Source organism: Ruditapes philippinarum, unplaced genomic scaffold (genome assembly GCF_026571515.1).
Source record: "Ruditapes philippinarum isolate M1 unplaced genomic scaffold, ASM2657151v2 ctg4723_1_1_1_1, whole genome shotgun sequence".
NCBI lineage: Eukaryota > Metazoa > Mollusca > Bivalvia > Venerida > Veneridae > Ruditapes > Ruditapes philippinarum.
This window is the reverse complement of record NW_026865881.1, coordinates 17,736-45,184: the sequence shown is the minus strand read 5'-3', so window position 1 is coordinate 45,184 and position 27,449 is coordinate 17,736. Positions and strand designations below refer to the sequence as shown.

General features: G+C 35.2%; 1 protein-coding gene across 1 annotated transcript in view; it reads left to right on the top strand.

The window, feature by feature from the left end:
• LOC132730635 (116 kDa U5 small nuclear ribonucleoprotein component-like) overlaps positions 1 to 27,449 on the top strand; it is a 41,779-nt gene that overhangs the window by 11,793 nt on the left and 2,537 nt on the right. Inside the window, exons 7-23 of the mRNA XM_060716606.1 lie at positions 513 to 548; positions 4,686 to 4,776; positions 8,159 to 8,241; positions 9,063 to 9,229; positions 11,946 to 12,137; positions 16,589 to 16,679; positions 17,297 to 17,432; positions 19,603 to 19,730; positions 20,829 to 21,022; positions 21,518 to 21,629; positions 22,493 to 22,633; positions 23,441 to 23,534; positions 23,837 to 23,927; positions 24,282 to 24,495; positions 25,510 to 25,597; positions 26,091 to 26,209; positions 26,952 to 27,046. Coding sequence (XP_060572589.1) covers positions 513 to 548; positions 4,686 to 4,776; positions 8,159 to 8,241; positions 9,063 to 9,229; positions 11,946 to 12,137; positions 16,589 to 16,679; positions 17,297 to 17,432; positions 19,603 to 19,730; positions 20,829 to 21,022; positions 21,518 to 21,629; positions 22,493 to 22,633; positions 23,441 to 23,534; positions 23,837 to 23,927; positions 24,282 to 24,495; positions 25,510 to 25,597; positions 26,091 to 26,209; positions 26,952 to 27,046 — 2,072 coding nt within the window. The remainder of the gene's footprint in view (positions 1 to 512; positions 549 to 4,685; positions 4,777 to 8,158; positions 8,242 to 9,062; positions 9,230 to 11,945; positions 12,138 to 16,588; positions 16,680 to 17,296; positions 17,433 to 19,602; positions 19,731 to 20,828; positions 21,023 to 21,517; positions 21,630 to 22,492; positions 22,634 to 23,440; positions 23,535 to 23,836; positions 23,928 to 24,281; positions 24,496 to 25,509; positions 25,598 to 26,090; positions 26,210 to 26,951; positions 27,047 to 27,449) is intronic.

The following is a 27,449-nucleotide window of genomic DNA, read 5'->3' as shown; positions in this document are numbered from 1 at the left end:
CCCAAATAGCTAGAGTTTAGATATAAGAATGAAACATCTTCTGTAAGTGTCTACAAAGTTTATTGCAAATAAAAAGCCCGGGTCACAAACGTGCCCCGCCTAGAGGTGTCATTGTTTTTAACTATAGTGTGTTTAGAAAACTTAAAAAATCTTCTTTTAAAAAAACCCAATGAGCCTAGAGGTTAGATTTTTAAGCAGAAAACATCTTTTGTGGTGTCTACCAAGTTTGTCCAAATTTTAAACGCCCTTGGCGTTTTAAAAATGGCCCTGCCCAAAAGGGGGGGGAGGTCCATTGTTTTTCAATTATATGTGTGTAAGTAAAACTTAACATCATGAAACATCTTCTAATAGGTGTCTTCCAAGTTTGCTCAAATAAAAGCCCTGGGGTTTTTTAATGGCCCCGGGGCTCCGGGGGCCTATTATTTTACAGGTGAGCGACCTCAGGCCGATTCATGGCCCTCTTTTGTTTGATTGATTGATTGATTGATTTATTTATTAATTTTGTGTTTCAGATAAGATATACAGACACTTTGTTTACAGAAATTGAGGTAAGAGAACATATTTTTAGCTCAACTATACGAAGTATATGGAGAGCTGTCCTACTCGCCCCGGCGTCGGCGTCCGCAAATCCGGGCTGTCCCAAGATTTTAATTTAAAAGGTTTTGGTCCCGTTAAAATATTTTTCACTATAAACTTTGTCAATTTTTAAGGTATCAAATTTCAAAAAACTTTCAAATATATGTCCTTTCATAAAACCCCCCACCCTTTATTTTTAAAAAGGTTAAAAAACCTTCTAGCAACCAATTTTTTTTCAAAATTTATTTCCCCTTAACTTGGGAAATTTTCCTTAAAAAAAATCCCCTTTTTTTTAATTTGTTACTTCTTTTTTCTTAAAAGGAAATCAACCTCTTTACTTCAAAAAATATGACCTTACTTTCATCCCCATCTTTTTTGTGACGGGGGTTTCAAAACCCCTTTAGAAAACCAAAAATTTTTTTCAAAATTTATCACCCCCTTGAACTTAGAATTTGAATATTATTTTGTACTCGCACACGTTTGTAACTCGATTTAAAGTTTCTAGCGTCACCTGAGTCAGCAAGTGGTACGGTCAAGGGTGAGCTTTTCGTGATCGCCGTTTTCGTCCGGCGTCGTCCGTCCGTCGGCGTCCGTCCGTCGTCCGTCCGTCGTAAACTTTTGCTTTAAATGAACATCTCCTCATAAACCACTGAGCCAATTTCATCCAAACTTCACAGGAATGTTCCTTTGGTGGTCACCTTTTAAAAAATTGTTCAAAAAATTTAATTCCATGCAGAACTCTGGTTGCCATGGCAACCCCAAAAAAAAAATCTTTTAAATATCTTCTTTTAAAACAACCCTAAGAGCTAGAGCTTAGATATTTGGCATGAAACATCTTCTAATGAGTGTCTACCAAGTTTGTTCAAATAAAAGCCCTGGGTCAAAATTGGCCCTGCCCCGGGGTCATTGATTTTCCCCTATATGCATATAGTAAAAACTTAAAAGATCTTCTTTTAAAGAACTGTAAGAGCTAGAGCTAAGATTTTTGGCATGGAACATCTTCTAGTGAGTGTCTACCAAGTTTGTTCAAATAAAAGCCCTGGGTAAAATTGGCCACGCCCCGGGGGTCATTGATTTTCCCTATATGCATATAGTAAACACTTAAAAAATCTTCCTTTAAAGAACTGTAAGAGCTAGAAGCTTAGATATTTGGCATGAAACATCTTCTAGTGAATGTCTACCAAGTTTGTTCAAATAAAAGCCCTGGGGTCAAAATTGGCCCCGCCCCAGGGGTCATTGATTTTCCCTATATGCATAAAGTAAAAAACTTAAAAAATCTTCTTTTAAAGAACCCAAAGAGCTAAGCTTAGATATTTGCATGAAACATCTTCTAGTGAATGTCTACCAAGTTTGTTCAAATAAAAGCCCTGGGGGTCAAAATTGGCCCCGCCCTGGGGGGTAATTGATTTTCCCATATGCATATTAGTTTAAACTTAAAAAATCTTCTTTTTAAAGAACCGTAAGAGCTAGAGCTTAGATATTTGCCATAAAACATTCTTCTAGTAAATGTTCTACCAAGGTTTGTTCAAATAAAACCCTGGGTTAAAATTCGCCCCGCCCCAGGGGGTCATTGATTTTCCCTCATATGCATATAGTAAAAACTTAAAAAATCTCTTTTAAAGAACTGTAAGAGCTAAAGCTTATATATTTGGCATAAAACATCTTTCTAGTGAATGTTACCAAGTTTGTTCAAATAAAACCCCATGGGTCCAAAATTGGCCCCTCCCCAGGGTCATTGATTTCTTATATGCATATAGTAAAAACTTATAAAAAGATCTTCTTTTAAAGAACCCAAAGAGCTAGAGCTAAGATATTTAGCATGAGACATGTTCTAATGGGTGTCTACCAAGTATGTTCAAAATAAAAGCCCTGGGGTCAAAACTGGCCCCGCCCCGGGGGTCATTGATTTTCCTTATATACATAGCAAAAAACTTAAAAATCCTTCTTTGAAAAAACCCAAAATAACTAGAGTTTTAGATATTAAGCATGAAACATCTTTAAGTAAATATCTACAAAGTTTGTCAAATAAAAGCCCAGGGGTCAAAAACTGGCCTCACCCGAGGGTTGTCATTGTTTTTACTCTATGTGTATAGTAAAAACTTAAAAAATCTTCTTTTAAAAACCCAATGAGCTAGAACTTAGATGTTTTGCATGAAACATCTTCTTATGGGTGTCTGTTCAAATAAACAAATAAAAGCCCTTGGGTAAAAATTGGGCCGGGGGGGGGCTATATACAGGTGAGCGACCTCAGGGCCATCATGGCCCTCTTGTTTTCTAAAGGGATCACTTTCATACTTCAAATATATTTACCTTGTCATCATCCATATCTTATGTGACAAGGTTCATTACTCTAGCACCAATATTGCAAGAATTATCTCCCCATAAACTTAGATTTTATTTACTAGAAAAATGTTATTTTTTTACTATAACTTTTTTAGTTTTAAAGGTATCTACCTCAAACTTCAAATACTTATTCCTTATAATCAATTATATTTTATGTGACAATGTTCATAACTCTTGAAGTAATTTTTACAGATTTATCTCTCTTTGAACTTAGGATTTTCTTTATGAAATATTATAACTTTGTTCATACATGCCATAACGTCCCGGATGCCCGGAATTGTCCCAGAAATCGGATGTCTGTCCCGGAGATGTCCCGGGCATCGATTTGATCCCAGAAAAAAAAATCAGGATATTTTGCAAAATGTTCATAAATTTTCTTAAATCAAATCTCGCACATTTCACCTCTCGATCGTAAAACATATTCTGACCTGGTACACATAATACACAGGAACGTTGACACTGACAAGTTTACAATAAACAGCCCCCCAATTATCGACTGTCGATTCCCCTCGGCAATAGCTTTCTTCATGCATCGGCAATTAACATTCTCTGTTGAATTCGGCAGCGTTTAATGGCCGGGTTAATTAATGGTTTACGGCCCTTAACAATTATCGTTAATCCCCGATAATCATTAATTTTTAGATCAATTGCTAACTTGCCGAAAGTCTAATTATTACAAACAATGTAAATATATCTATCAAATAAAAAATTAAAGGTGTCAAATAAATCACCTTGCAGTGTTTGTTTTTATGACTGGAATAATTGCATTAGGTGTCATGTAGTAATTATCACGACTTTAAGATATAACGGGTGAACAACATGGCTGCGCCCATTCAGCTTTTAGGGAATAATAAATGAAATACTATGAAATGATAAATATGTCGACCTAAAAGACTACTTCTAAAACTAGTAAGTTAACTGTTTATCATTAAAATTCAGGAGAAAGTCGTCCTAATATAATAAAATTATACGATTGACACACCCCCCCCCTTTTCTACAACTGCCTACACATCCATTATTGCCGCGGTGAAAAGTGTCCCGGAAAGCTGTCCAAAAATTATGGCATGTAAGACTTTGTTACTTTTTAAGGTATCTACTTCAAATATATACTTCTTATCATTACATACATGTTGTGTGACAAGGTTCATAACTCTAGCGTGACTATTTCTAGAATTATTTCCCTTGATCTTGGAATTTATTTTAACAAATGTTATTTTTTTACTATAACTTAATACATAATTATACATAATTGATTTTTCTTTCATAGTTTTGTCCTCTTTACTGCGTCCAGTATTTTATTAGTCGAGCTTGGCTGTCTCCTGTGACAGCTCTTGTTTGAGTACTGCTATATTCATACTTATTTAAACCTGTGCAACTACTTGTATTTGTTTTCAATTTGAACTACCCAGTACTGATGTTGTATTCAGAAACATGGCACGGAGCAAACTATTGATCCTGAGTTTGAAGGTAGACACCCTTATTATTAGGCCATTGTTCCACTTGGAGATTTCATGCAGTGTCATGCATTTTGGATTGGAAGTCCAACTGGTTTAAGTCACCTTCTTCAAATCACTTGCTCCACATTGGTGGATTCAAGGCTTTTTGTATGAATGGTTTTGAACAGGGGAAAAGAGTAGTTTTCATACATTTGACAGTGTGATATACATAATTTGTAGATAATGGTTTAAAAGTTCACTGTTTTTCTTGATAAATTACAGTATTTCAGATAAGGTGTATCTATTTATGTCTCCTATATTTAATTTCAGCGTGGTGTGAGCATCAAGTCTACACCGGTGACGTTGGTACTGCCGGACACGCGGAACAAATCCTACCTTGTCAATGTGTTTGACACACCAGGTAAGGCCTAAAATAAAATATTGTTTGTTTCCAATCCCACTACCTAGGTAAGGCCTAAAGTAAAATATTGTTTGTTTCTCGTTCCACTACATACCGTCAAAAGGTTTGACACACCAGGTAAGGCCTAAATAAAATAAAGCTTGTTGTCTGTCCCAGTACATACCCACAAAAGGTTTGACACACCAGGTGAGGCCTAAAATAAAATATTATTTGTTTCCCATCCCGCTAGTTACCCACATAAATCACAGCTATGCAAAAAATTTCATTCCCTAGGGAAAACATTTTTTTTTCTTTACTAGACATAGAATGAAAATCTTCATAATATTACCTGTCTTATGTTTTTGAATTGTAGGTACACAAAATGGGATAATGAAGAATAAAACTTTGGAAATACGATTTTAAACTTTAAACAGATCTTAGACTAACTCCAAAGCAAATGTTCAGTCTTTCTTTTTACAAAGACCTAAATCTTACAGAATTTTGTTTTCAAAACGCTTCAGAATCCAATATGGCGTGGGCATTCAAAATGACTGCCAATTCTATGCAAAACTGATATATATGTTATTATGATAAACTTTGTAGCAAAGATTTAGCCATAAATGTCAGAAAATTTAGATTGGATATTAATAACAATTGAATTTTTTTTTAGAAAAATGACTTTAAAGTATGTCACTTTGTTGAGGATCATTATACCCCCACAAACGAAGTTTATTATACCCCCACAAACGAAGTTTAGGGGGGGTATATAGGAGTCAGCTTGTCGGTCGGTCGGTCGGTCGGTCGGTTGGTCGGTCGGTCCGTCGGTCCGTCGGTCGGTCCACATTATGGTTTCCGGACGATAACTAGAGTTTGGAATGAGGTATTGTAATCAAACTTGGTATATAGCAACTTTATGTGGAAACTCCGGTTGGTATTGCATTTGGACCCCCTGGGGTCAAGGTCAAGGTCACCGTTACTAAAAATAGAAAAATGGTTTCCGGACAATAACTAGAGTTAGGAATGAGATACTGTAATCTAATTTGGTGTAAAGGAAGCTTATATGAAGACCTGGGTTGGTATTGCATTTGGACTCCCTAGGGTCAAGGTTACCGTTACAGTGTTACTAAAAATAGAAAAATGGTTTCCGGACAATAACTAGAGTTAGGAATGAGATATTGTTATCAAACTTGGTGTATAGCATGCTTATATGAAGACTTTGGTTGGTTTTGCATTTGGGCCCCCTGGGGTCAAGGTCAAGGTCACCGTTACGAAAAATAGAAAAATGGTTTTCGGACAATAACTTGACTTAGGAATGAGATATTGTAATCTTATTTGGTGTATAGGAAGCTTATATGAAGACCTGGGTTGGTATTGCATTTGGACCCCCTAGGGTCAAGGTCACGGTTACAGTGTTACTAAAAATAGAAAAATGGTTTCCGGACAATAACTAGAGTTAGGAATGAGATATTGTAATCAAACTTGGTGTATAGCAAGCTTATTTCGAGACCACAGTTGTGATTACAATTAATTGAAATATTTCTTTGTACACAGTTGATAGTTTGTGTTCAAATTTTTCTTCAGACTACTTTTTTTCAAAAAGTCAAAGTTGCTGGTGGGGGTATTAATCACCTTCAGTGATAGGTCTAGTTTTTAGCTCACCTGAGCATGCTCAGGGTGAGCTTTTAGGATCGATGATTGTCCATCGTCCGTCCGTCCGTCGTCCGTTCACATTTAGTTGTTAACACTCTAGCGGTCACATTTTTGCCTCAATCATCATCAAACTTGGTCAGGATGCTTATCTAGTTGATAGCTCGGATGAGTTCGAACATGGGTCATCTCGGATGAGAAACTAGGTCACAAGAGCTAAAAATAGAAAAACCTTGTTAACACTCTAGAGGTCACATTTTTGCCTCAATCATCATCAAACTTGGTCAGGATGTTTGTCTAGGTGATAGCTCGGATGAGTTCTAACATGGGTCATCTCGGATGAAAAAGTAGGTCACCGGAGCTAAAAATAGAAAAACCTTGTTAACACTCTAGCGGTCACATTTTTGCATCAATCATCATCAAACTTGGTCAGGATGTTTGTCTAGGTGATAGCTCGAATGAGTTCGAACATGGGTCATCTCGGATGAAAAAGTAGGTCACCGGAGCTAAAAATAGAAAATTCTTGTTAACACTCTAGCGGTCACATTTTTGCATCAATCATCATCAAACTTGGTCAGGATGCTTATCTAGTTGATAGCTGAGATGAGTTCGAACATGGGTCATCTCAGATGAAAAAGTAGGTCACCGGAGCTAAAAATAGAAAAACCTTGTTAACACTCTAGCAGTCACATTTTTGCATCAGTCATCATCAAACTTGGTCAAGATGCTTGTCTAAGTGAAAGCTCCGATGAGTTCGAACATGAATCATCTCGGATGAGAAACTAGGTCACCAGAGCTAAAAATAGAAAAACCATGTTAACACTCTAGAGGTCACAATTTTGCCTCAATCATCATCAAACTTGGTCAGGATGCTTATCTAGTTGATAGCTCGGATGAGTTCTAACATGGGTCATCTCGGATGAGAAACTAGGTCACCGGAGCTAAAATAGAAAAACCTTGTTAACACCCTAGCGGTCACATTTTTGCATCAATCATCATCAAACTTGGTCAGGATGTTTGTCTAGGTGATAGCTCGGATGAGTTCGAACATGGGTCATCTCGGATGAAAAACTAGGTCACAGGAGCTAAAAATAGAAAAACCTTGTTAACACTCTAGTGGTCACAATTTTGACTCAGTTGTCATCAAACTTGGTCAGGAAACTTGTCTTTTAGGTCATTGCTGGGAATAAATCGAACATGGGTCATCTCGGATGAAAAACTAGGTCACAGGAGCTAAAAATAGAAAAATCTTGTTAACCCTCTTAACTGTTGTGATCCAAATATTCTGTTCATTCTAACATTCTAGTGGTCACATTTTCAACTCAATTATCATCAAACTTGGTCAGGATGCTTGTCTAGGTAATTGCTTGGAGGAGTTCGAAATCACATGTGAAACTAGGTCATCGGAGCTAAAAATAGAAAAATCTTGTTAACACTGTAGTTGCTACTGTTTTGATCCAAGTATCCTGGAAATTAGTCTGAAAGTTTGTTTTGATGATTTCTAGGTCAAGTTTGAATATGTGTCATTTGGAAAAAAACTAGGTCGCACTGCTCAAATATGGATAATCCTTGTTAACACTGTAGTGGTCACATTTTTGACTCACCTGTCATGAGACTTGGTCAGAATGTTTGTCTAGGTAATTGTTTGGATGAGTTTGATAAGTCAGGTGAGCGATCTAGGGCCATCATGGCCCTCTTGTTATGGTATAACATGTATGCAAATGAGCTAATTACTCATACTTTTGTCTATTTACAGGTCATGTCAATTTCTCAGATGAAGTAACTGCGGCCTTACGGATAAGTGACGGCGCTGTCATATTTGTTGACGCCGCTGATGGGGTAATTAATCTGTCATTTTACTGTAGTAATATCTGTAGACAAGCATTCTAGATGATTTCTTTAAAACTTTACAAATTTGTAGATTGGATTTGTTTTAATTTGCTAAATTTCGGTAATGTATTATAATATTAGAGTAATGAACTTGGCCAGGTTTGAATTTGGAATAGTCCATTCAAAGTTTCAGGGATTTCAATATCAAAATCAAAAATTGAGCTACAAACTTCATAAGAGCCTGGTCAGACTGCATGTAAACGCTCTTACCTGAGACAATATAAGGATAACAAGTCTCTCAGGGTAAAATGGCATATTAGCAACTAGAGAAGAGCTGAAATAACACCCAAGGCAGAGCTAAGGGGTGCTGATATGCATTTTTCCCCTGAGAGATGTGTTATTTCCCTGAGATATGTGTTTTTTTTTTCTTTTCTTATACCCAAACCAACATTAAATTTAATGTAATTTTTTACCACAATGCAATTATTACTCTGAGAGCCATTCATTATTGATTTTATCACACAGAGTAGAACAGCCAATAGAGAGAACTAGAACATAAAATTTCCTTAGGTCTATGTAGATTACTCGCCCCTAGGGAATATCGCAAAAAAATTATTGACCGGGTGATATTCATTTCAAGGATGAGAGATCAAAATTACCCAATTTGACGTCAAATTATGCTATACATGTATAGTAAAAAGTTAACGTGAGGTATATTGATATGAAATTTTACCTATTACACAATGTGACGTCACATAAGGCTATATAGTAAAATAGTAAAAAGTTTACGCGAGGTAAAATGATAAGAAATTTGACCTATGTTTATACAGGTGATGTTGAACACGGAGAGGTTTATCAAACATGCTATACAAGAGAAGTTACCAGTCTGTGTATGTATTAACAAGATTGACAGACTGATACTAGAACTGAAACTACCTCCCACAGATGCCTACTTCAAACTGAGAAATATTATGGACGATATAAATGGAATTATCAGGTAGAGTGATTGTAATGATACTTCATATTCTTTTAAAAGGACTCCACTGAGGTCCAAAAGACTTTCTATTCTTACAAAGGAACTCCACTACTGAGGTCCAAAGACTTCATATTCTTACAAAGGAACTCCACTAAGGTCCAACAGACTTCATATTCTTTTAAAGGAACTCCACTAAGGTCCAAAAGACTTCATATTCTTTTAAAAGGACTCCACTGAGGTCCAAAAGACTTCATATCTTTTAAAGAAATGCTACTGAGGTCCAAAAGACTTCATATTCTTTTAAAGAAACGCTACTGAGGCACAAAAGACTTCATATCCTTTTAAAGGGACTCCACTGAGGTCCAAAAGACTTCATATTCTTTTAAAGGGACTCCACTGAGGTCCAAAAGACTTCATATTCTTTTAAAGGGACTCCACTGAGGTCCAAAAGACTTCATATTCTTTTAAAGGGACTCCACTGAGGTCCAAAAGACTTCATATTCTTTTAAAGGGACTCCACTGAGGTCCAAAAGACTTCATATTCTTTTAAAGGGACTTCACTGAGGTCCAAAAGACTTCATATTCTTTTAAAGGGACTCCACTGAGGTCCAAAAGACTTCATATTCTTTTAAAGGGACTCCACTGAGGTCCAAAAGACTTCATAATCTTTTAAAGGGACTCCACTGAGGTCAAAAAGACTTCATATTCTTTTAAAGGGACTCCACTGAGGTCCAAAAGACTTCATATTCTTTTAAAGGGACTCCACTGAGGTCCAAAAGACTTCATAATCTTTTAAAGGAATGCTACTGAGGCACAAAAGACTTCATATTCTTTTAAAGGAACGCTACTGAGGCACAAAAAACTTCATATTATTTTAAAGGGACTCCACTGAGGTCCAAAAGACTTCATATTCTTTTAAAGGGACTCCACTGAGGTCCAAAAGACTTCATATTCTTTTAAAGAGACTCCACTGAGGTCCAAAAGACTTCATATTCTTTTAAAGGGACTCCACTGAGGTCCAAAAGACTTCATATTCTTTTAAAGGGACTCCACTGAGGTCCAAAAGACTTCATAATCTTTTAAAGGGACTCCACTGAGGTCCAAAAGACTTCATATTCTTTTAAAGGGACTCCACTGAGGTCCAAAAGACTTCATAATCTTTTAAAGGATCGCTACTGAGGCACAAAAGACTTCATATTCTTTTAAAGGGACTTCACTGAGGTCCAAAAGACTTCATAATCTTTTAAAGGAACGCTACTGAGGCACAAAAGACTTCATATTCTTTTAAAGGGACTCCACTGAGGTCCAAAAGACTTCATATTCTTTTAAAGGGACTCCACTGAGGTCCAAAAGACTTCATAATCTTTTAAAGGAACTCCACTGAGGTCCATTAGACTTCATATTCTTTTAAAAGGACTTCACTGAGGTCCAAAAGACTTCATAATCTTTTAAAGGAACGCTACTGAGGCACAAAAGACTTCATATCCTTTTAAAGAGACTCCACTGAGGTCCAAAAGACTTCATATTCTTTTAAAGGAACGCTACTGAGGCACAAAATACTTCATATTCTTTTAAAGGGACTCCACTGAGGTCCAAAAGACTTCATAATCTTTTAAAGGAACGCTACTGAGGCACAAAAGACTTCATATCCTTTTAAAGGGACTCCACTGAGGTCCAAAAGACTTCATATTCTTTTAAAGGAACGCTACTGAGGCACAAAAGACTTCATATCCTTTTAAAAAGACTCCACTGAGGTCCAAAAGACTTCATATTCTTTTAAAGGGACTCCACTGAGGTCCAAAAGACTTCATATTCTTTTAAAGGGACTCCACTGAGGTCCAAAAGACTTCATAATCTTTTAAAGGAACTCCACTGAGGTCCAAAAGACTTCATATTCTTTTAAAGGGACTTCACTGAGGTCCAAAAGACTTCATATTCTTTTAAAGGAACGTTACTGAGGCACAAAAGACTTCATATCCTTTTAAAGAGACTCCACTGAGGTCCAAAAGACTTCATATTCTTTTAAAGGAACGCTACTGAGGCACAAAATACTTCATATCCTTTTAAAGGGACTCCACTGAGGTCCAAAAGACTTCATATTCTTTTAAAGGAAAGCTACTGAGGCACAAAAGACTTCATATTCTTTTAAAGGGACTCCACTGAGGTCCAAAAGACTTCATATTCTTTTAAAGGAACGCTACTGAGGCACAAAAGACTTCATATTCTTTTAAAGGGACTCCACTGAGGTCCAAAAGACTTCATAATCTTTTAAAGGGACTCCACTGAGGTCCAGCCTCATATTCTTTTAAAGGGTCCTCCACTAAGGTCCAAAAGCCAAAAGCATTGAAATCACTTTATTATATAGATGAGCTTGGGCACTTAAAACAGAAAGATATGTAAAAGATAGGTCAGAAATAAACTCAAAGATAAATTGAAATCATATTTTTGTGTATTTATTTGTTAGCCCAATTTGATAGAAATGCGTTCCAACTTATATTTTGATTCTTTATCAAGAATCTGTTCATTCTGTTGACATAAATGTCTTAAAACCAAATATTGAAAATTAATATTTGTCTTAAGTGGCAGTGTGAATTAATGATCAGCCCAATAGAATGCTTATGTAACAACATAAAGACATCCAAACCATTGAAATAAAACTGTTGATTTAGCAATTGTTTGAACAAATAAGCATACTGTCCATAATTTATTAAAATTCTAACGATCGTTTTTTTTCCAGTTTATATACAGAAGAGGAAGGTGGCCAGCAGGTGTCGCCACTGATCGGTAACGTCTGCTTCGCCAGCTCGTACTACAGACTGTGCTTCACACTCGGATCTTTTGCCAAGATTTACTCTGACACTTATGGCGGAATAAATGAAAAAGAATTTGCAAGACGTCTTTGGGGTGATATTTATTTCAACAGTAAAACGTAAGTTTACCGTTGGTAAATGTTATGCGTATATGTATTTTTTTCGGTGTGTGTTATTCATTGATAGGTATTTCTTCGAAATTGTGATCTTTTTTTTTTGACAAGGTCACATTTTTCAATCAAAAAAGTTTTAGACAATGGATGGGTGATAAGAAGAAGAAAGTCTACAGTATTGGCCTACCTAAGATTCTAGGTGAAATTTCATGGAATTTGTTGTCAGTTTTATTTTAGCATATTAGCAAATTTCAAACCCACAATAAGCATGCAAAAAACTTTTAAATTTCTGGATAATTAGAAGTGTTTTTGTAGTGTACATGTTTGAATCAAATTCAATTTTAATCATCTATGTTGCTTTTTTAGCTCGACTTTTCTATGAAAAGGGGAGCTATCCTACTCGCCCCGGCGTCGGCGTTGGCGTCACACCTTGGTTAAGTTTTTCGTACCACCCCACTTTATTTCAGAAGTATTACAAGTATGGCTTTGAAACTTACCATACTTGTTCACCATCATAACCTCCATCTACAGACAAGAGTACATAACTCTGTCAAGGTTTTTGACAGAATTATGGCCCTTTTTTGACTTAGAAAGTGTATTGAGCTTGGTTAAGTTTTTTGTACCACCTCACTTTATTTCAAAACCATTGGAGGTATTGCTTTGAAACTGACCATACTTGTTTACCATCACGACCTTCATCAACAGACAAGAGGACATAACTCTGTCAAGGTTTTTGACAGAATTATGCCCCTTTTTGACTTAGAAAATACATTGAATATGGGTAAAATCCACTTATTGCCTTAACCCTTTGAGATATTGCTTTGAAACTTTTAATGCTATTTCACATCATTACCCCCATCTGTACGCAAGAGAAGGTAACTCTGTCAAGGATTTGCTCATGGCCATTGTTCACTTTAAAAATACAGAGATTCTTGTATTGCCTTTTACTGCAAAAACTTTTTTTATTGGCAAGCAATAAAAAAGTCGAGCGCGCTGTCTTACGGACAGCTCTTGTTTACTTTGGATTCTTAAAGGGAAAGACAAGGTTAGAATAAAAACTTGATTTCAGAAAAAGAATACTATAAATAATAAGTCTGCAAATTTTCTGCCGCCAAATAATAACATTAAACGAATGAAAACAAAATTTAAATCGCTAAATCACCGATTTCTACAAATCAGTAAGCGCGGCCATGTTTGTGTATTGACCGTATAATAACAGGTGCGCGTGATGTCATTTCCCCACATCTTTAGATTCATGATAAATCTAGTTGAATCGTAAGGAAATATTAATTAATGACCAGACAATTTAATTTTCACAGGAGGTGTAGAGGAGATTTTTTATGGTTCAAAATACGTAACAATATCAAAAAATAAATAAATAAAAAATAAAGAAACGTACGGCTAGCCAAAAGTTCTAGCCGTACGTGAGACACGAACGACTAGCCAGGACGCACTGTACGTATTGTCTAGCCGTACGGCACTTTTCAAAATTATATGGAAGTCAAACGTTATAAGATTGTTGATTTTTGAATTATTAAATCATTTTTGTTAATTTTAAGCACATGGATCGAATAAAAAATGATCGGAGTGGAATAAATAAATAAAAAGAACATTGAATGAAAAAAAAAAAAAAAAAAAAAAAAAAACGGTGAAATGCAAAAATAATTATATAATTTTCAAAACAGTAGATAAATATCGAACATAAAAGCACAGTCAATCAATTAATTAGCCTTGATTAAAACCTATCCAGGGACTGACAATAGAATTTTAGAATGCCTTTCACGGAACATGCAAACTTTCCTTGATGGACAAATTTCTTTACAGTACCGTCGGTAATTGTCGCAATTATCAAGAGCCTATAACAACAATCATTTTCAGTGTTTGTTGTTTTGTTTAGGAAATAGATATCAATTCTGAGTGCATTGTTGTAGAATAATGCACGGTTTGAGTTCAAATGCGTAGTAATATAATCACGAAGGCCGATAGGCCTGAGTGATTAATTACATAGCATTTGAACGAAAAACGTGCATTATTATACAATAATGCACGAAGAATTGATATCTATTTCCATTCTAATACCTCAAGAAAAAATATAATTTTTATTATAACGTTGGACTTTATGTTTGGTGGTTGAATTTGTTTTCGCCTCAGAGTTTCCAATAGAAACGTTCTTTAGAGGCCGTTCCAGTGGGTTGAAAAAAAAAACTGTTAAATCTACCGTTTGTAGAAACATTTTGAAAATAACGAATTTTGAAAACGTTGATACAACTTTGTTTGTTTATTTATTTCAGTTTATAATTTTCCAAGCGAAATACAAATTATTAAAAGTGAAATAAATGTAAAACTAAACTCGTTTGCGACATTAAATAGCGAACTTGATTTGATTGTTTTGCACGTGCTGTTTGGCGCTACATTGTGACGTCACGTAAACAACACTTTAAACGTCTGTACAGCGTTAACGACTGAATTAAAGATATTGGTGTTCGGATTAATTTTCTTAGTTAGACCATTTTCTTTCATTCTAGATAGTTTTCACAACAAAATTCGAAAAAAATTGTTTTAATTTATCAGATTTTTTAAACAAAATGGCGCCTTCAATGTGAAAATACACAGGGAGATAATAAGAACGGCGAGTGCATTGTTGTAGAATAATGCACGCTTCCGGCCTTCTTTGTCTATATAGAAAAAATTCCGATAGTGTTAGAATTTGTTTTTTCATATAAAAGGTGTTGAAAATTAAACTTAATGAAACAAAAAAGGATTATTATCAAAATTTTGTAAACTATTTCAATTGGTGTAAATGCAAGCAAAGGCTATTTTTTTTCTCGACATCTTGCGATGACAAAGATCGATATATATAGCGATCAAGGCGATTAATCTCTAAAAAGTTAACATCCAAAGACAATTAATGCTGTTTCTTGGTTAAAACCCTCGCTTAAAGTCATAAAATAACATATGCATTTTCGACTTCCATAAAATTTTGAAAAGTGCCGTACGGCTAGCCAATACAGCGTGTCCTTGCTAGTCGTACGTGACTCACGTACGGCTTAAACTTTTGGCTAGCCGTACGGGCCCGTACGCTAGCCACTTCCATTATAAAAACCCTACTAAAACGTGTTCTTAATAGTACATATAATTAAATTTTTGCAGTTTGATTCTGACTTTCAAATTTAAAGGTGTGAACATATGTTATAATTGATGTACACATTTCAAAAATATAAGCAACTCTTTTGAAAAGTAAATTGTTAACATGTCTTTCAACGTATGATGCTGCGCATCGTAATCGTAGCCTAATATTCACTGCAGGCAAATTATTTTTATTGGCTGCTCAAAAGTCTAATTTGCATAATTTATTCACACAATTGCTGGTTCTTACTATTTATGTCTATTACTGCGCATTGTCCATTTTAATTGTTCCTAATTTGCACCAAATGCTCCTGTCACACTGTGTACTGACGATTTTTATTGCTCCTTGTATGCCTCTGTGCCGACAGACCTTTTGATCATGCACAATGTTGCCCTGATTGGTTAATCACCCTTGTCAAATATTCTAATGACGAAATAGACATCTATTTTTTTACGCTTCATCAGTGAACTGAATGACCTTAGGGGGAATTAGGTTCCACACCTGTCAAATTATACTGTGGTAAATTACAGCACGTCATAAAATAGCAACACATTTTTTTCAGTTACCAATAATCATTTTAAATATTAAGTAGATTTATGATTTTTTGTTTTATTGGATTAAATTTACGGTAGTAGAAATGCGTATCTGTCGGGGAAAGGAATTTGGTATGTAGATATATATTGGATTTAGTTGATATTTTACCTGGAAAAAAGATACATGACCGGCGATGTACCCTATTTGGACAGCTTGTCTAGCGAAAATAAAGTACAAAATAAAAGGATATATCGTCAATTTGAAGAAGTTTCTCGTAGTACCCAAATTAAATTTATGGTTTATCTTTGAAAATTAACTTATTAAGCAGTCATTGCTTAAATCATGTGGTGGGATCATCAGCAAGCTTGAATATCGGAGAAATAATAATTAATGTCGCGGCGTCTTCAATTAATTAATTAAAGCAATTCAGTTCCATATGATGTTTTCATAAATAATATATAATGTACGCAATAAAATTAATAAGTTCTTCATCAAGATATATTTCTGTACCAGCGTGTACACCTATACCGGAAGTGGGTATTACACGTCACAATCTCGGTCTCGTCTGTCTCGCGAGAATGACAGAACGCCAAAATGGCGGCGCCCATGAACTTATTTCTCAAGTAAAAAATAGTGTCTTAAAACACGAATTTCTCTCTTATAGGGTTGATGTCAATAGGAAAACTGTCATGGTTCCTTTTTTTAAATGATGAATATTTATATTAGACAGACATCAATCCATCCATTCCTATTCCTTTAATTGAATGATTTATTTAATGCCATGTTAACATTTCAGACGTAAATTTACAAAGAAGCCCCCTAACAGTTCTGCCCAGAGAAGTTTTGTAGAGTTTATACTTGAACCCCTGTACAAGCTATTTGCACAGGTATGTTTTATAATTAAGACCTCTTTATTTTAATCTTCCATTGTTTGCCTTCAGAAGATTTGATTGGAAAAATTTTCTGGAAAGGGGAACATGGTTACCACTGTGTCTGTTTTTCATTATTTTTCATTTATCAACATTGATCTTGTCATGATATTTAAAGAACGCGGGAATCAGATATTCCTGTCTGAAATTACAGTAGCCGTTTAAGTTTTTCTTGCATATAACATTTTAATTATATTTCGAACAGAAATTACAAAAATTAATATTTTCGTTTAGCACTTTTCTTATTGTAGCATATAAATTTACAACTTCATTCATAATGGCAAAATGACATCATCATAATAATGAAATTCATTCAAAAAAGGTGCGCGGCAATGACGTCATATAAAGCATGCGACTTGTCTTACATGGGGGGTGTAAGACAAGAGTTTTCTAACACCGGTATAAACAGTACATAATCCTGTCTGAAAGGCAAAAAATGTATAAATGTTCCCAATCATAGGGACATTTTTGCATGTTTTAGGCTCTTTAATTCTTAATTTACTATCTAGTTTCACCATATTTTGTGTTACATAGTAACACCATATTTCTATCACAACTGTTTTGTCTTGTAACAGATTGTCGGAGACGTGGACGAGAGTTTACCTCGGGTTTGTGATGAGCTAGGTATATCACTGACCAGCGAGGAGAAGAAACTCAACATCCGACCTCTCATGAGAATTGTTTGCCGTAGATTCTTTGGAGACTTTACAGGTAAAATTCAGTTTTAAATCCTTATCATTGTAGGGGTTGTAATATTTGTTACCCTTAAAGGAACTCCACTTGTAGGGGTTGTAATATTTATTATACCCCCACAAACGAAGTTTAGGGGATGTATATAGGAGTCAGCTTGTCGGTCGGTCGGTCCGTCCACATCATGGTTTCCAGACGATAACTAAAGTTTGGAGTGAGGTATTGTAATCAAACTTGGTATATAGCAACCTTATGTGGAAACCCCGACTGGTATTGCATTTGGACCCCCTGGGGCCAAGGTCAAGGTCACCGTTACTAAAAATAGAAAAATGGTTTCCGGACAATAACTAGAGTTAGGAATGAGATATTGTAATCAAACTTGGTGTATAGCAAGCTTATATGAAGACCCCAGTTGGTATTGCATTTGGACCCCCTGGGGCCAAGGTCAAGGTCACCGTTACTAAAAATAGAAAAATGGTTTCCGGACAATAACTAAAGTTAGGAATGAGATATTGTAATCAAACTTGGTGTATAGCAAGCTTATATGAAGACCCCAGTTGGTATTGCATTTGGACCCCCTGGGGTCAAGGTCACCGTTACTAAAAATAGAAAAATGGTTTCCGGACAATAACTAAAGTTAGGAATGAGATATTGTAATCAAACTTGGTGTATAGCAAGCTTATATGAAGACCCCGGTTGGTATTGCATCTGGACCCCCTGGGGCCAAGGTCAAGGTCACTGTTACTAAAAATAGAAAAATGGTTTCCAGACAATAACTAAAGTTAGGAATGAGATATTGTAATCAACTTGGTATAAAGCAAGCTTATATGAAGACATAGGTTGGTATTGCATGTGGATCCCCTGGGGCCAAGGTCAAGGTCACCATTGCTAAAAATAGAAAAATGGTTTCCGGACAATAACTAAAGTTAGGAATGAGATATTGTAATCAAACTTGGTATATAGCAAGCTTACATGAAGACCACGCTTGGTATTGCATTTGGACTCCCTGGGTTCAAGGTCACAGTTACTAAAAAAAGAAAAATGGTTTCCAGACAATTACTAAAGTTAGGAATGAGATATTGTAATCAAACTTGGTGTTTAGCAAGCTTACATGAAGACCATGCTTGGTATTGCATTTGGACTTCCTGGGTTCAAGGTCACCGTTACTAAATATAGAAAAATGGTTTCCAGACAATTACTAGGGTTAGGAATGAGATATTGTTATCAAACTTGGTGTATAGCAAGCTTATATCAAGATCCTAGCTGGGATTGCAATAAATTGAAATACTTCTTTGTACACAGTGCTGATTGTACTTTATTTACTGTAGGTTTATTTCAAATTTTTTCTTCAGACAACTTATTTTTCAAAAGTCAGAGTTGCTGGTGGGGGTATTAATCACCTTCAGTGATAGGTCTAGTTACCCTTAAAGGAACTCCACTGAGGTCTTCAAAAAAAAAAAAAAAATCTTACAAAAAATGATGTGAAGCCCTTAATTGGAAAACTTTACAAAGGAATAACAAAAACTATAATATAATGAAATTGAAAATAGATTTTATGCGATTTTTTATGCAATTTTTGGTCAGGTTTAAGTAAAAAGTGTTGCAATGCTTTTCAATTTTGGGTCATTTTGCACAATAAAATTGATCCACCTTGAAAAACTGGGTGTGGGAATGACCTAAAATTTGCTCACAAGTTATTAGTCTACCCCTTTATGAATTGGTACACAAATCTGGGAAATTATTTTTAGTAATGTCCAGTCAAAAAACCTCAGTTGAGTCCCTTTAAATGTTGGCATTTTTACATCTTAGCAATTAACTTGTCATGTTTTCATATATGTCCTTTATGTAGAGCGTTAGTAGCCCAGTGGTTTAGGTCATTGACTTCAAACTTCTTACCCCTGGAATCTCAACAGGGACTTTGGATTCTTTCGTGTAAGGAAGCTATACAGCAAGCTTATGGATCGTTGGTGGTTCTACTCTTGTGCCAGTTTGTGTCTGAAATAATGCACGTAAGGTCACCCAAGGTCTTCCTCCACCAGTAAAGCTGGAAAGTTGCAAAATGGCCTTTACTGTGTAGGTGCGTTGCAAAAGCACAACCCCCCAAAAAATCTTTTAAGTACGTACAGTTGACTGGATATAATTTGTTTCTTTTAAAATAACTGTTGTATATATACTAAAATTCTGTATTTAGGTTTTGTGGATATGTGTGTGGATCACATAAAGTCACCGCTAGACAATGCAAGACGTAAGATTGAGCATATATACACGGGGCCGATGGAATCTGACCTTGCTGATATGATGGTCCAATGTGATGCTGACGTATGTCGTTTTGTTTGTAGTGATTACATGTACTTAAAATAATTTGAGCCACGCCATGACAAAACCAACATAATTGGTTTGCAACCAGCATGGATCCAGACCAGCTTGCGCATCCCTGCAGTCTGATCAGGATCCATGCTGTTTGCTATCAGTTTCTCTACTTTTAATAGGGTTTGTAAGCGAACAGCATGGATCCTGATCAGACTGCTCGGATGCGCAAACTGGTCTGGATCCATGCTTTTCGCAAACGCATTATGTTTGTTTTGTCATGGAGCGGCTCAAATTTGTTATCAATATTTTTGTTTGGCATGTATTGATTACTTAAATAATATATAAGATTTTGAGTTTTTTTTATGTTTAGATAAAATCAGTCTAGAGAACAGGCTATACAGACATTTATTGCTGCTTTTAATTCTTATAGTCCAGTATGGCACCATGATTAAAGCAGCCTTCAGCTTTTCTAAAGGTTAAATATGTTATTTTTACATAAATTGTTTTATATAATTGTCAAATCAAAAGGATTAAGGTGGAAAATGAAATCTGCCGACGATAAAATACATAAACAATCAGGAAACCTCTTGATACCTCTAGTCTACCAGCCCGCTTTCTTTACTATTAATATACCAGTCTGTTCTCTATTTTTAAATCAGTAAAGCAGACAATAGTTTCCTGATCTTCTATTTTTAGAAATGAACGTCACTGAGGCGTTATAGATAGCTCTTTGGATGCTGTTTTGAAGAAGGTTTAACAGTGATATGATGCTCTTTTCAAAGATGAAATTACTGAAAATACTTAGTTTTAAAACATCATAGAAGTGTTTTTTTCAACAGAAAATAAAAGCTGAAGGCAGCTTTAAGTTTTTAGTACTGCCCCACTTTTTCAGGCATCCCAATTAGTTATCTTGCTTTGAAACTTTAGACACTATTCCATTACTAAGTACTTAGAATGGTTGAGCATATTGTTGTACATAACCTCTTGTAATGTTTCTGTTGAGTTTTATTTTTTGTTATAGTCATTACTACCCCAAAAAACCCCCTAAGATTTTGTCTGGCTATCATTCATGACATTTGGATTATTTGCTTTACTATACCTCCACAGGGTCCACTTATGGTGCACACCACCAAGTTATACCCCACCCAAGATGCCACATGCTTTCATGTATTTGGACGTGTGGTGAGCGGAACGTTGTATGCAAACCAGGAAGTGAGAATTCTGGGAGAAAATTACACGTTACAGGATGAAGAGGATTCGAGGTTTGGTCAGATAGGACGACTGTGGATCTCAGAAGCTAGGTTTGTACTTCTTTATGTATAGTTCACTAAGTTCATTCCGCCAGGGACTTACGATTCTGTCATGTAAGGAAACTACCCAGCTAGCTTATATGTCAGTGGTTCTACTCAGGTGCCTGTTCACGCCTGTAGATAGGACAACTTTGGATACCAGAAGCTAGGTTTGAATTGTTTTAGTTTATTTATAGTTTACTTGGTTTTAAACTAGGTTTCATTGCCTTTGGGACAATGATTTTTACGTTTGAGGAGGCTTATCCAGCTTTTTCCTATTTCTGTAACATCATGTGATTTACTTAATGTAAAATGTTATTGACAAGTTGACAAACTCCGTATTTAATTGTGTAATAATGTAAGGATAATACCATTTAAAACACAATATGTCTTACTTTGAGGGGATGGGTGTAAGACAAGTTTTTCTAAAACATGGGTGTAAATGGTAGATTATCCTGTCTGATATGCAAGAATAAAATGATAAAACAATGTTTTGTATATTGACAGATATAAGATCGAGGTGAACAGGGTACCAGCTGGGAACTGGATCCTGATAGAGGGAATAGATCAACCTATTGTAAAAACTGCCACAATTACAGACACGTCGGCTCCGGAGGAGGTAATAATGTCATATATTATCACACCATCCCTTAACTTGTGGAACTTGATAACTTTATTGTGTTCCAGAAAAAGAATATGAAATTTGTTTTATCAAATAAACCAAATGGAGGAGTGTAATAAAGCCATTTAATAAAGAAGATATTGCACTTTGTATATAACTCAAATGTTGTCACATCAAAGTATTATAACCCTATATCCAAACATAGTGTTAAAGCGCACTCATGTTAGCGTTAAACTTTAGACATGTTGATGTAAAATGCTTCTTTTTAACTGTAAAATGTTCTTGTTTTTAATATGTTTGATAAATAAAATATTATATTGGTGAAGATTCAGTACTAAATTTATTGAACTTGTTGAATGAAGTAATATTATGCTCACCAGAGGCTTGCTTAAAATTATTTTATTCAACAAGTTCAATAAATTCAGTAATGAACCTGCACAAATAGAATATTATATTTATAACATACCCAATATATAATGTGAATCACTTTTCATCAATGCACTTATATTGTAACGCTTATATTTAGCGCGTCTTTACACTTTGTTTATATAATGCAAATGACGTCCCATCATGGCCATGCAATACCATTTTTACGGAGTCGCAAAAGGTGCACTGGTGTGATATAGCTGTTAATTTGATAACTTAACAGAAGAAAGAAAATTTAGATTTAGAGCATAATTCTTGAAAAATTCAGCATTTTCAGGGTTTTTTTTACAAATGGAAAGAGGACATCAATTTTAATCTACTTGGTGACACTGTATTCAGTATTACCAATACACATTCAGAGTATTTTTTCTACGACATTTCTTGAGTTGTAATATGTATATTTTTTTGTGACATGTACATTCATTCAATTTCAGGTACATATATTTAGACCACTTAAATTCAACACGAGTTCTGTGATTAAGATATCCGTGGAGCCGGTGAATCCATCAGAGTTACCTAAAATGTTAGACGGATTGAGAAAAGTCAACAAGAGTTATCCCCTTGTTACGACAAAGGTTATATGTTTAAACATGTTTACATTCTTATACACTTTATATGATAACTACCACTAGCAGGTAGTAAATTCTTTAACAGAGTCCCTTGCTCGGACCTTGTGGAAAGGGGTTTATTTTTGTGATGGAAAAAGTGTTTATGATAAATTCAAGAGCAAGTTTTAAACTCTCCAGGATGCAAACTAATCATGGTACAATAAAGATTTTAGTGTCACATTACAAAACATTAAATACATTAAATATACATTAGCTATGTATGACTGAAATACTGTCACATATTATTCTTGCATCAGATTGGTTTTTCTGTTAGTTTTACCCATGTTTGAAATTTCATCTGGCATGGAGATGCCAGATGAGTTGTGTGCTATACAGTTTGCATCATTTTAGCCCATTTTGTGAGTGAACTGCATGTATGTAAGATTGAATCTACGTGCCTAGAATGACGTCATTTCGACATTATGAATGAATTTATAAATTCATACGCTATTGTAAAAAATAGCTACGGATGAAATGACATTTATTTCCATGGAAAATTGTTTTATTAAGAAATTAAAATATGATAGAATATGGTAGAATATGCAAGAAAAAATATATGGCATAATGTATTTGTTGTTCGGACCGGAATATTCATCCCTCGAAAACTTGCCCATGAGCAGCAAACAGGCTTGCCCAATAGGCAGATCCTCTCAAGACAGATATTCCGATTTGAACCATAACATATGACAATATATTATTATTCTTGTACCACTAATTAATGTTGTATTAATGTGGTATTCAAGTTGTAGTAATGAGGTGTAACATATATTTTAGGTGGAAGAATCCGGTGAACACATTATTCTCGGTACAGGAGAACTCTACCTGGACTGTGTGATGCATGATCTCAGAAAAATGTACTCGGAAATAGGTAAAATTTGTATTATGTATTAAACCAGGGCTACCTAAAGTACTTACTGAAATGTAAAAAAAAATTTAGGCATTTTGATTTACTGTAACAACTGACAAAATGTCTTTTAGCAAGTGACATGTATCTTCCAGAAACAGATCTGTAACTATCCATATGAGTGCAATGTAATTTTAAAAGTCAACAGTTTTTAAATGATTAAATAGTTCAATAGATATAGCTCTATACCCTTTTAAATGCTTATTCTGGTGTAAGATTTACATGAAACATTATAGAGATATATATATATGTTATGACGTTTTCAGATATTAAAGTTGCCGATCCAGTTGTGTCGTTCTGCGAGACCGTTGTTGAAACATCATCATTGAAGTGTTTTGCTGAAACACCAAACAAAAAGTAAGTGTGATACACAGATAAACATCTGAAGTTCTCCACCACATATTTATGCTGAGAAGTTGCCAGATTATCTCAATTTATGCAGAATTCAAACAAGCATAGTGATATGTCTATTTTGACACTACAAAGCAGGACAACCTGTTCTCCTTCATGGATAAACATACTATAATTTTATACCATTGCATGCTTGATTTTAGACCTGGATATTGAAACCTTGTAAACCAAATATTGGCAATATGGAATTCAAGATAGGAGAACCCTGTCATAAGAAAATAGGTTTGAAAGTTTTTATATTGATATCTAATAATAGTCCCTTTTAGATAATATTTCATAATATAATGTGATTCTTAATAGGAACAAGTTAACGATGATTGCGGAACCACTGGAGAAAGGTTTAGCAGAAGACATCGAGAACGAGATCGTACAGATTACGTGGCCAAGGAAACGTCTCGGAGAATTTTTCCAGACCAAATACGACTGGGATTTGCTGGCCGCCAGATCTATATGGGCGTTCGGACCGGATGCCACCGGGCCTAATATTCTCGTAGATGATACACTGCCTTCTGAGGTAAAGATTTTTGAAAATAACTGTGTCTTTTGAGTGAGGCCAAAAAGTGTTGGAGGTATTTCGGTATATGCTGGACAAGGCACTTGAATGATTAAATGCTAAAATCTCGCCTTTACACCTGCTGAAATGCACTTTTAGATGCCTAATTCATCTGTTCACACCAATTTATATACCACCATGAATGACAAATGAATCAGAGAATTGGCGATATTTTTTGTACTTTGTAATCATAATTTCTGCAAGGGTTTAGAGGTACTGCTCCAACACTGTTATTAGTTAAATCCGTGTCTTTTTTTCCCAGTATAAGAAGTTAGTGCTGTATTCTTTAGACAGCTGCATGTGCTCGAATCAGTCGGGAACAAAGCATAAAAGTTTCATGTGTAGTTCATCTAAATTTGGGAAATAAGTGATCTGTTGTAGAATATGACTATAGATGTTGAATTTTAGAGAATTTTTATGGGAAATACTTAGAAAAAGAACTACAGGAAGTGCTTGGGACTAAAACTCCACCCTTACTTGATGTGCTTGGACTATAATTCCACCCCATTTTGATTTAGATTTTTGGTTTTTAGGCTATCTTTAATAATTATGTTGATACTGCTTCTCAGTTATTCATGGACAAATAGTTTTTGTAAGTTTACATCAAGAATGATTGTGAATGATTTGGGAAATGTGTCAGGTCTCTACCTAACATCTGACCCAGCAGTTCAGAGTCCTTGTGCGTGGTCCCGTTTTGGTGAAAAATTAACACTGGATATTTCCCTACTCACAGAATTGATTTAGGCATTTACTGAACATTTTACCTAGAAATGTCCTGTTAGGGTGGAGTTTTGATGATGCAAGGCCAAAGTCCCAACTGTTCACTGGATAATTTGGGTGGGGGTTTTGGAGGAAAGGGTGTAACAATATACAGAGGTGCAGTAATAGTATGAATTTGATTAAAATATTTTGCAATAAATATAGGTTATAAAGATATGTTTGTCTTAAATATTATATGTTGTTTTAAAACTTCAGGTTGACAAAAGTTTACTGGGTGCAGTAAAGGATAGTATAGTTCAGGGATTCCAATGGGCCACAAGAGAAGGTCCCCTTTGTGATGAACGTAAGTTATTTATTATTGTAAGACCTATTTTGAGTAAAAAAGATATTGGATTCTTTGGATTCTTTCATGTGAAAAAGCTTGCCCAACTGTGTTGCCTCATTAAATAAAGTTGTTACTTACTTACTTACTTACTTACTTACTTACTTACCTACTTACTTAATTACTATCAAGCCATCTTACAGAACATAGATGTTTCTACTCGGGTGCCATTTGTGCCTGAAATAATGAGGTCTTCAACCACCAGTAAAGCTGGAAAGTCGCCATATGACCTATACTGTGTAGGTGCAATGCAAAACCCAACCAAAAAAAATCACAAAAAAAACTAACTCTTTCCCTATCAAACAGTCTTACCCTTAAAATCCCAGCTTGTGTCAGTGGCTATTTAGATATAAACACTTCTTATAACATAGAAATGTTGTAGTCTTCAATGCAAAAATATTCCAACTTCGAGCCGACAAACATTGATAAGTTTTTGTCTGTTTTTGTATTTCAGCAATACGTAATGTAAAGTTTAAGATTCTGGATGCAGTGATCGCTCAGGAACCTATACATCGAGGTGGAGGACAGATTATACCTACAGCTAGGAGAGTAGCATACTCAGCTTTCCTTATGGTAAATATTTGTTTTCCTCAATCATGTCTTTCATTAGAGTCTATGCATCACGTAGTTCCAGCAGATGAAATGGTTTTGACCTCCGGTGTTGCTTAAAGTTTGTTACACCCGAGGTTAGCCAAAATCATCTTTCCTATTTCAGTGTCATATGGCCTAAATGAATTGTGTTGGTGCACTGTAAAACCAAACAAAACAAACAAACAAATCTTTCATTGATTTTATATTATTAAATATTAAATCTAGTTCAAAAAAGAAGTTTGTTGCAGAATTTAAGACTTATTTGTGTGAGAAATTGTTGAAGTATATTGAAGATTTTCATAAAAGAAGAAGACAAAGTGTCCTTAAGACAGTTTTAACAGCAGTGTTTGTGTATGGGTATAGTTTAAACATTATTTTAGCTTGATTGTGATTAAAGCTTTACCAGGCTAAATACTTGCATCTGAAATGTAATTTTCAAGTTATTCAACTTTAAGTGAAAATTTAAAAATAAGTACTGACTGAGTAGAGGTCTTTCGTGGCCAAGTAGTTAAGGTCATTGACTTTGAACCACTTGCCTCTCACCGCTGTAACAAGTGTCATCGGATTCTACATGTGAGAAAGTTATCCAGCTAGAGTACAGATCGTCTGTAGTAAAGATAAAACATAGCATGATTTTAGTAAGGACTGAGCTGTTCGATAGGAAAATGCTGATGTATGTGTGTTAATTAGGGTATGAGTGAATAGAATTTCTCCGTTATTTCAGGCAACACCCAGGATGATGGAACCCTATTATTTTGTAGAAGTTTTGGCCCCAGCTGATTGCGTGTCTGCTGTTTATACTGTCCTAGCAAGGAGAAGGTAGGCAACATGTATTATTATTTCTTTTACTTTTCTTCTGTTTCCTGCAGTTTTATGGAAAACTTCAGTAGATTAAGGAACATCCATGGCAATATTATAGATATCATACACTGTATTCTACTGAAGAATAATTGTTAGAGTTAATACCATTGGTATTACTGTAGACACTTTACAAATTAAACATGCAGAATCCAGGATTATTTACCAGAGAGGGTGTGGAGGGGGTCACATAATTTAGACAAGGGGTAATGCATATTCTAAAGGGGGTATGGCATTTAAGTAATTTTCCAGACGTGTTTACACGTAAAATTTTGGTTGATTTTTCACTAGTTCTGTGTGATAAAAGTAAGTTAATACCCAACTCATAGAGAGATTTCATGTGTGATCTCATTTTCATAAAATA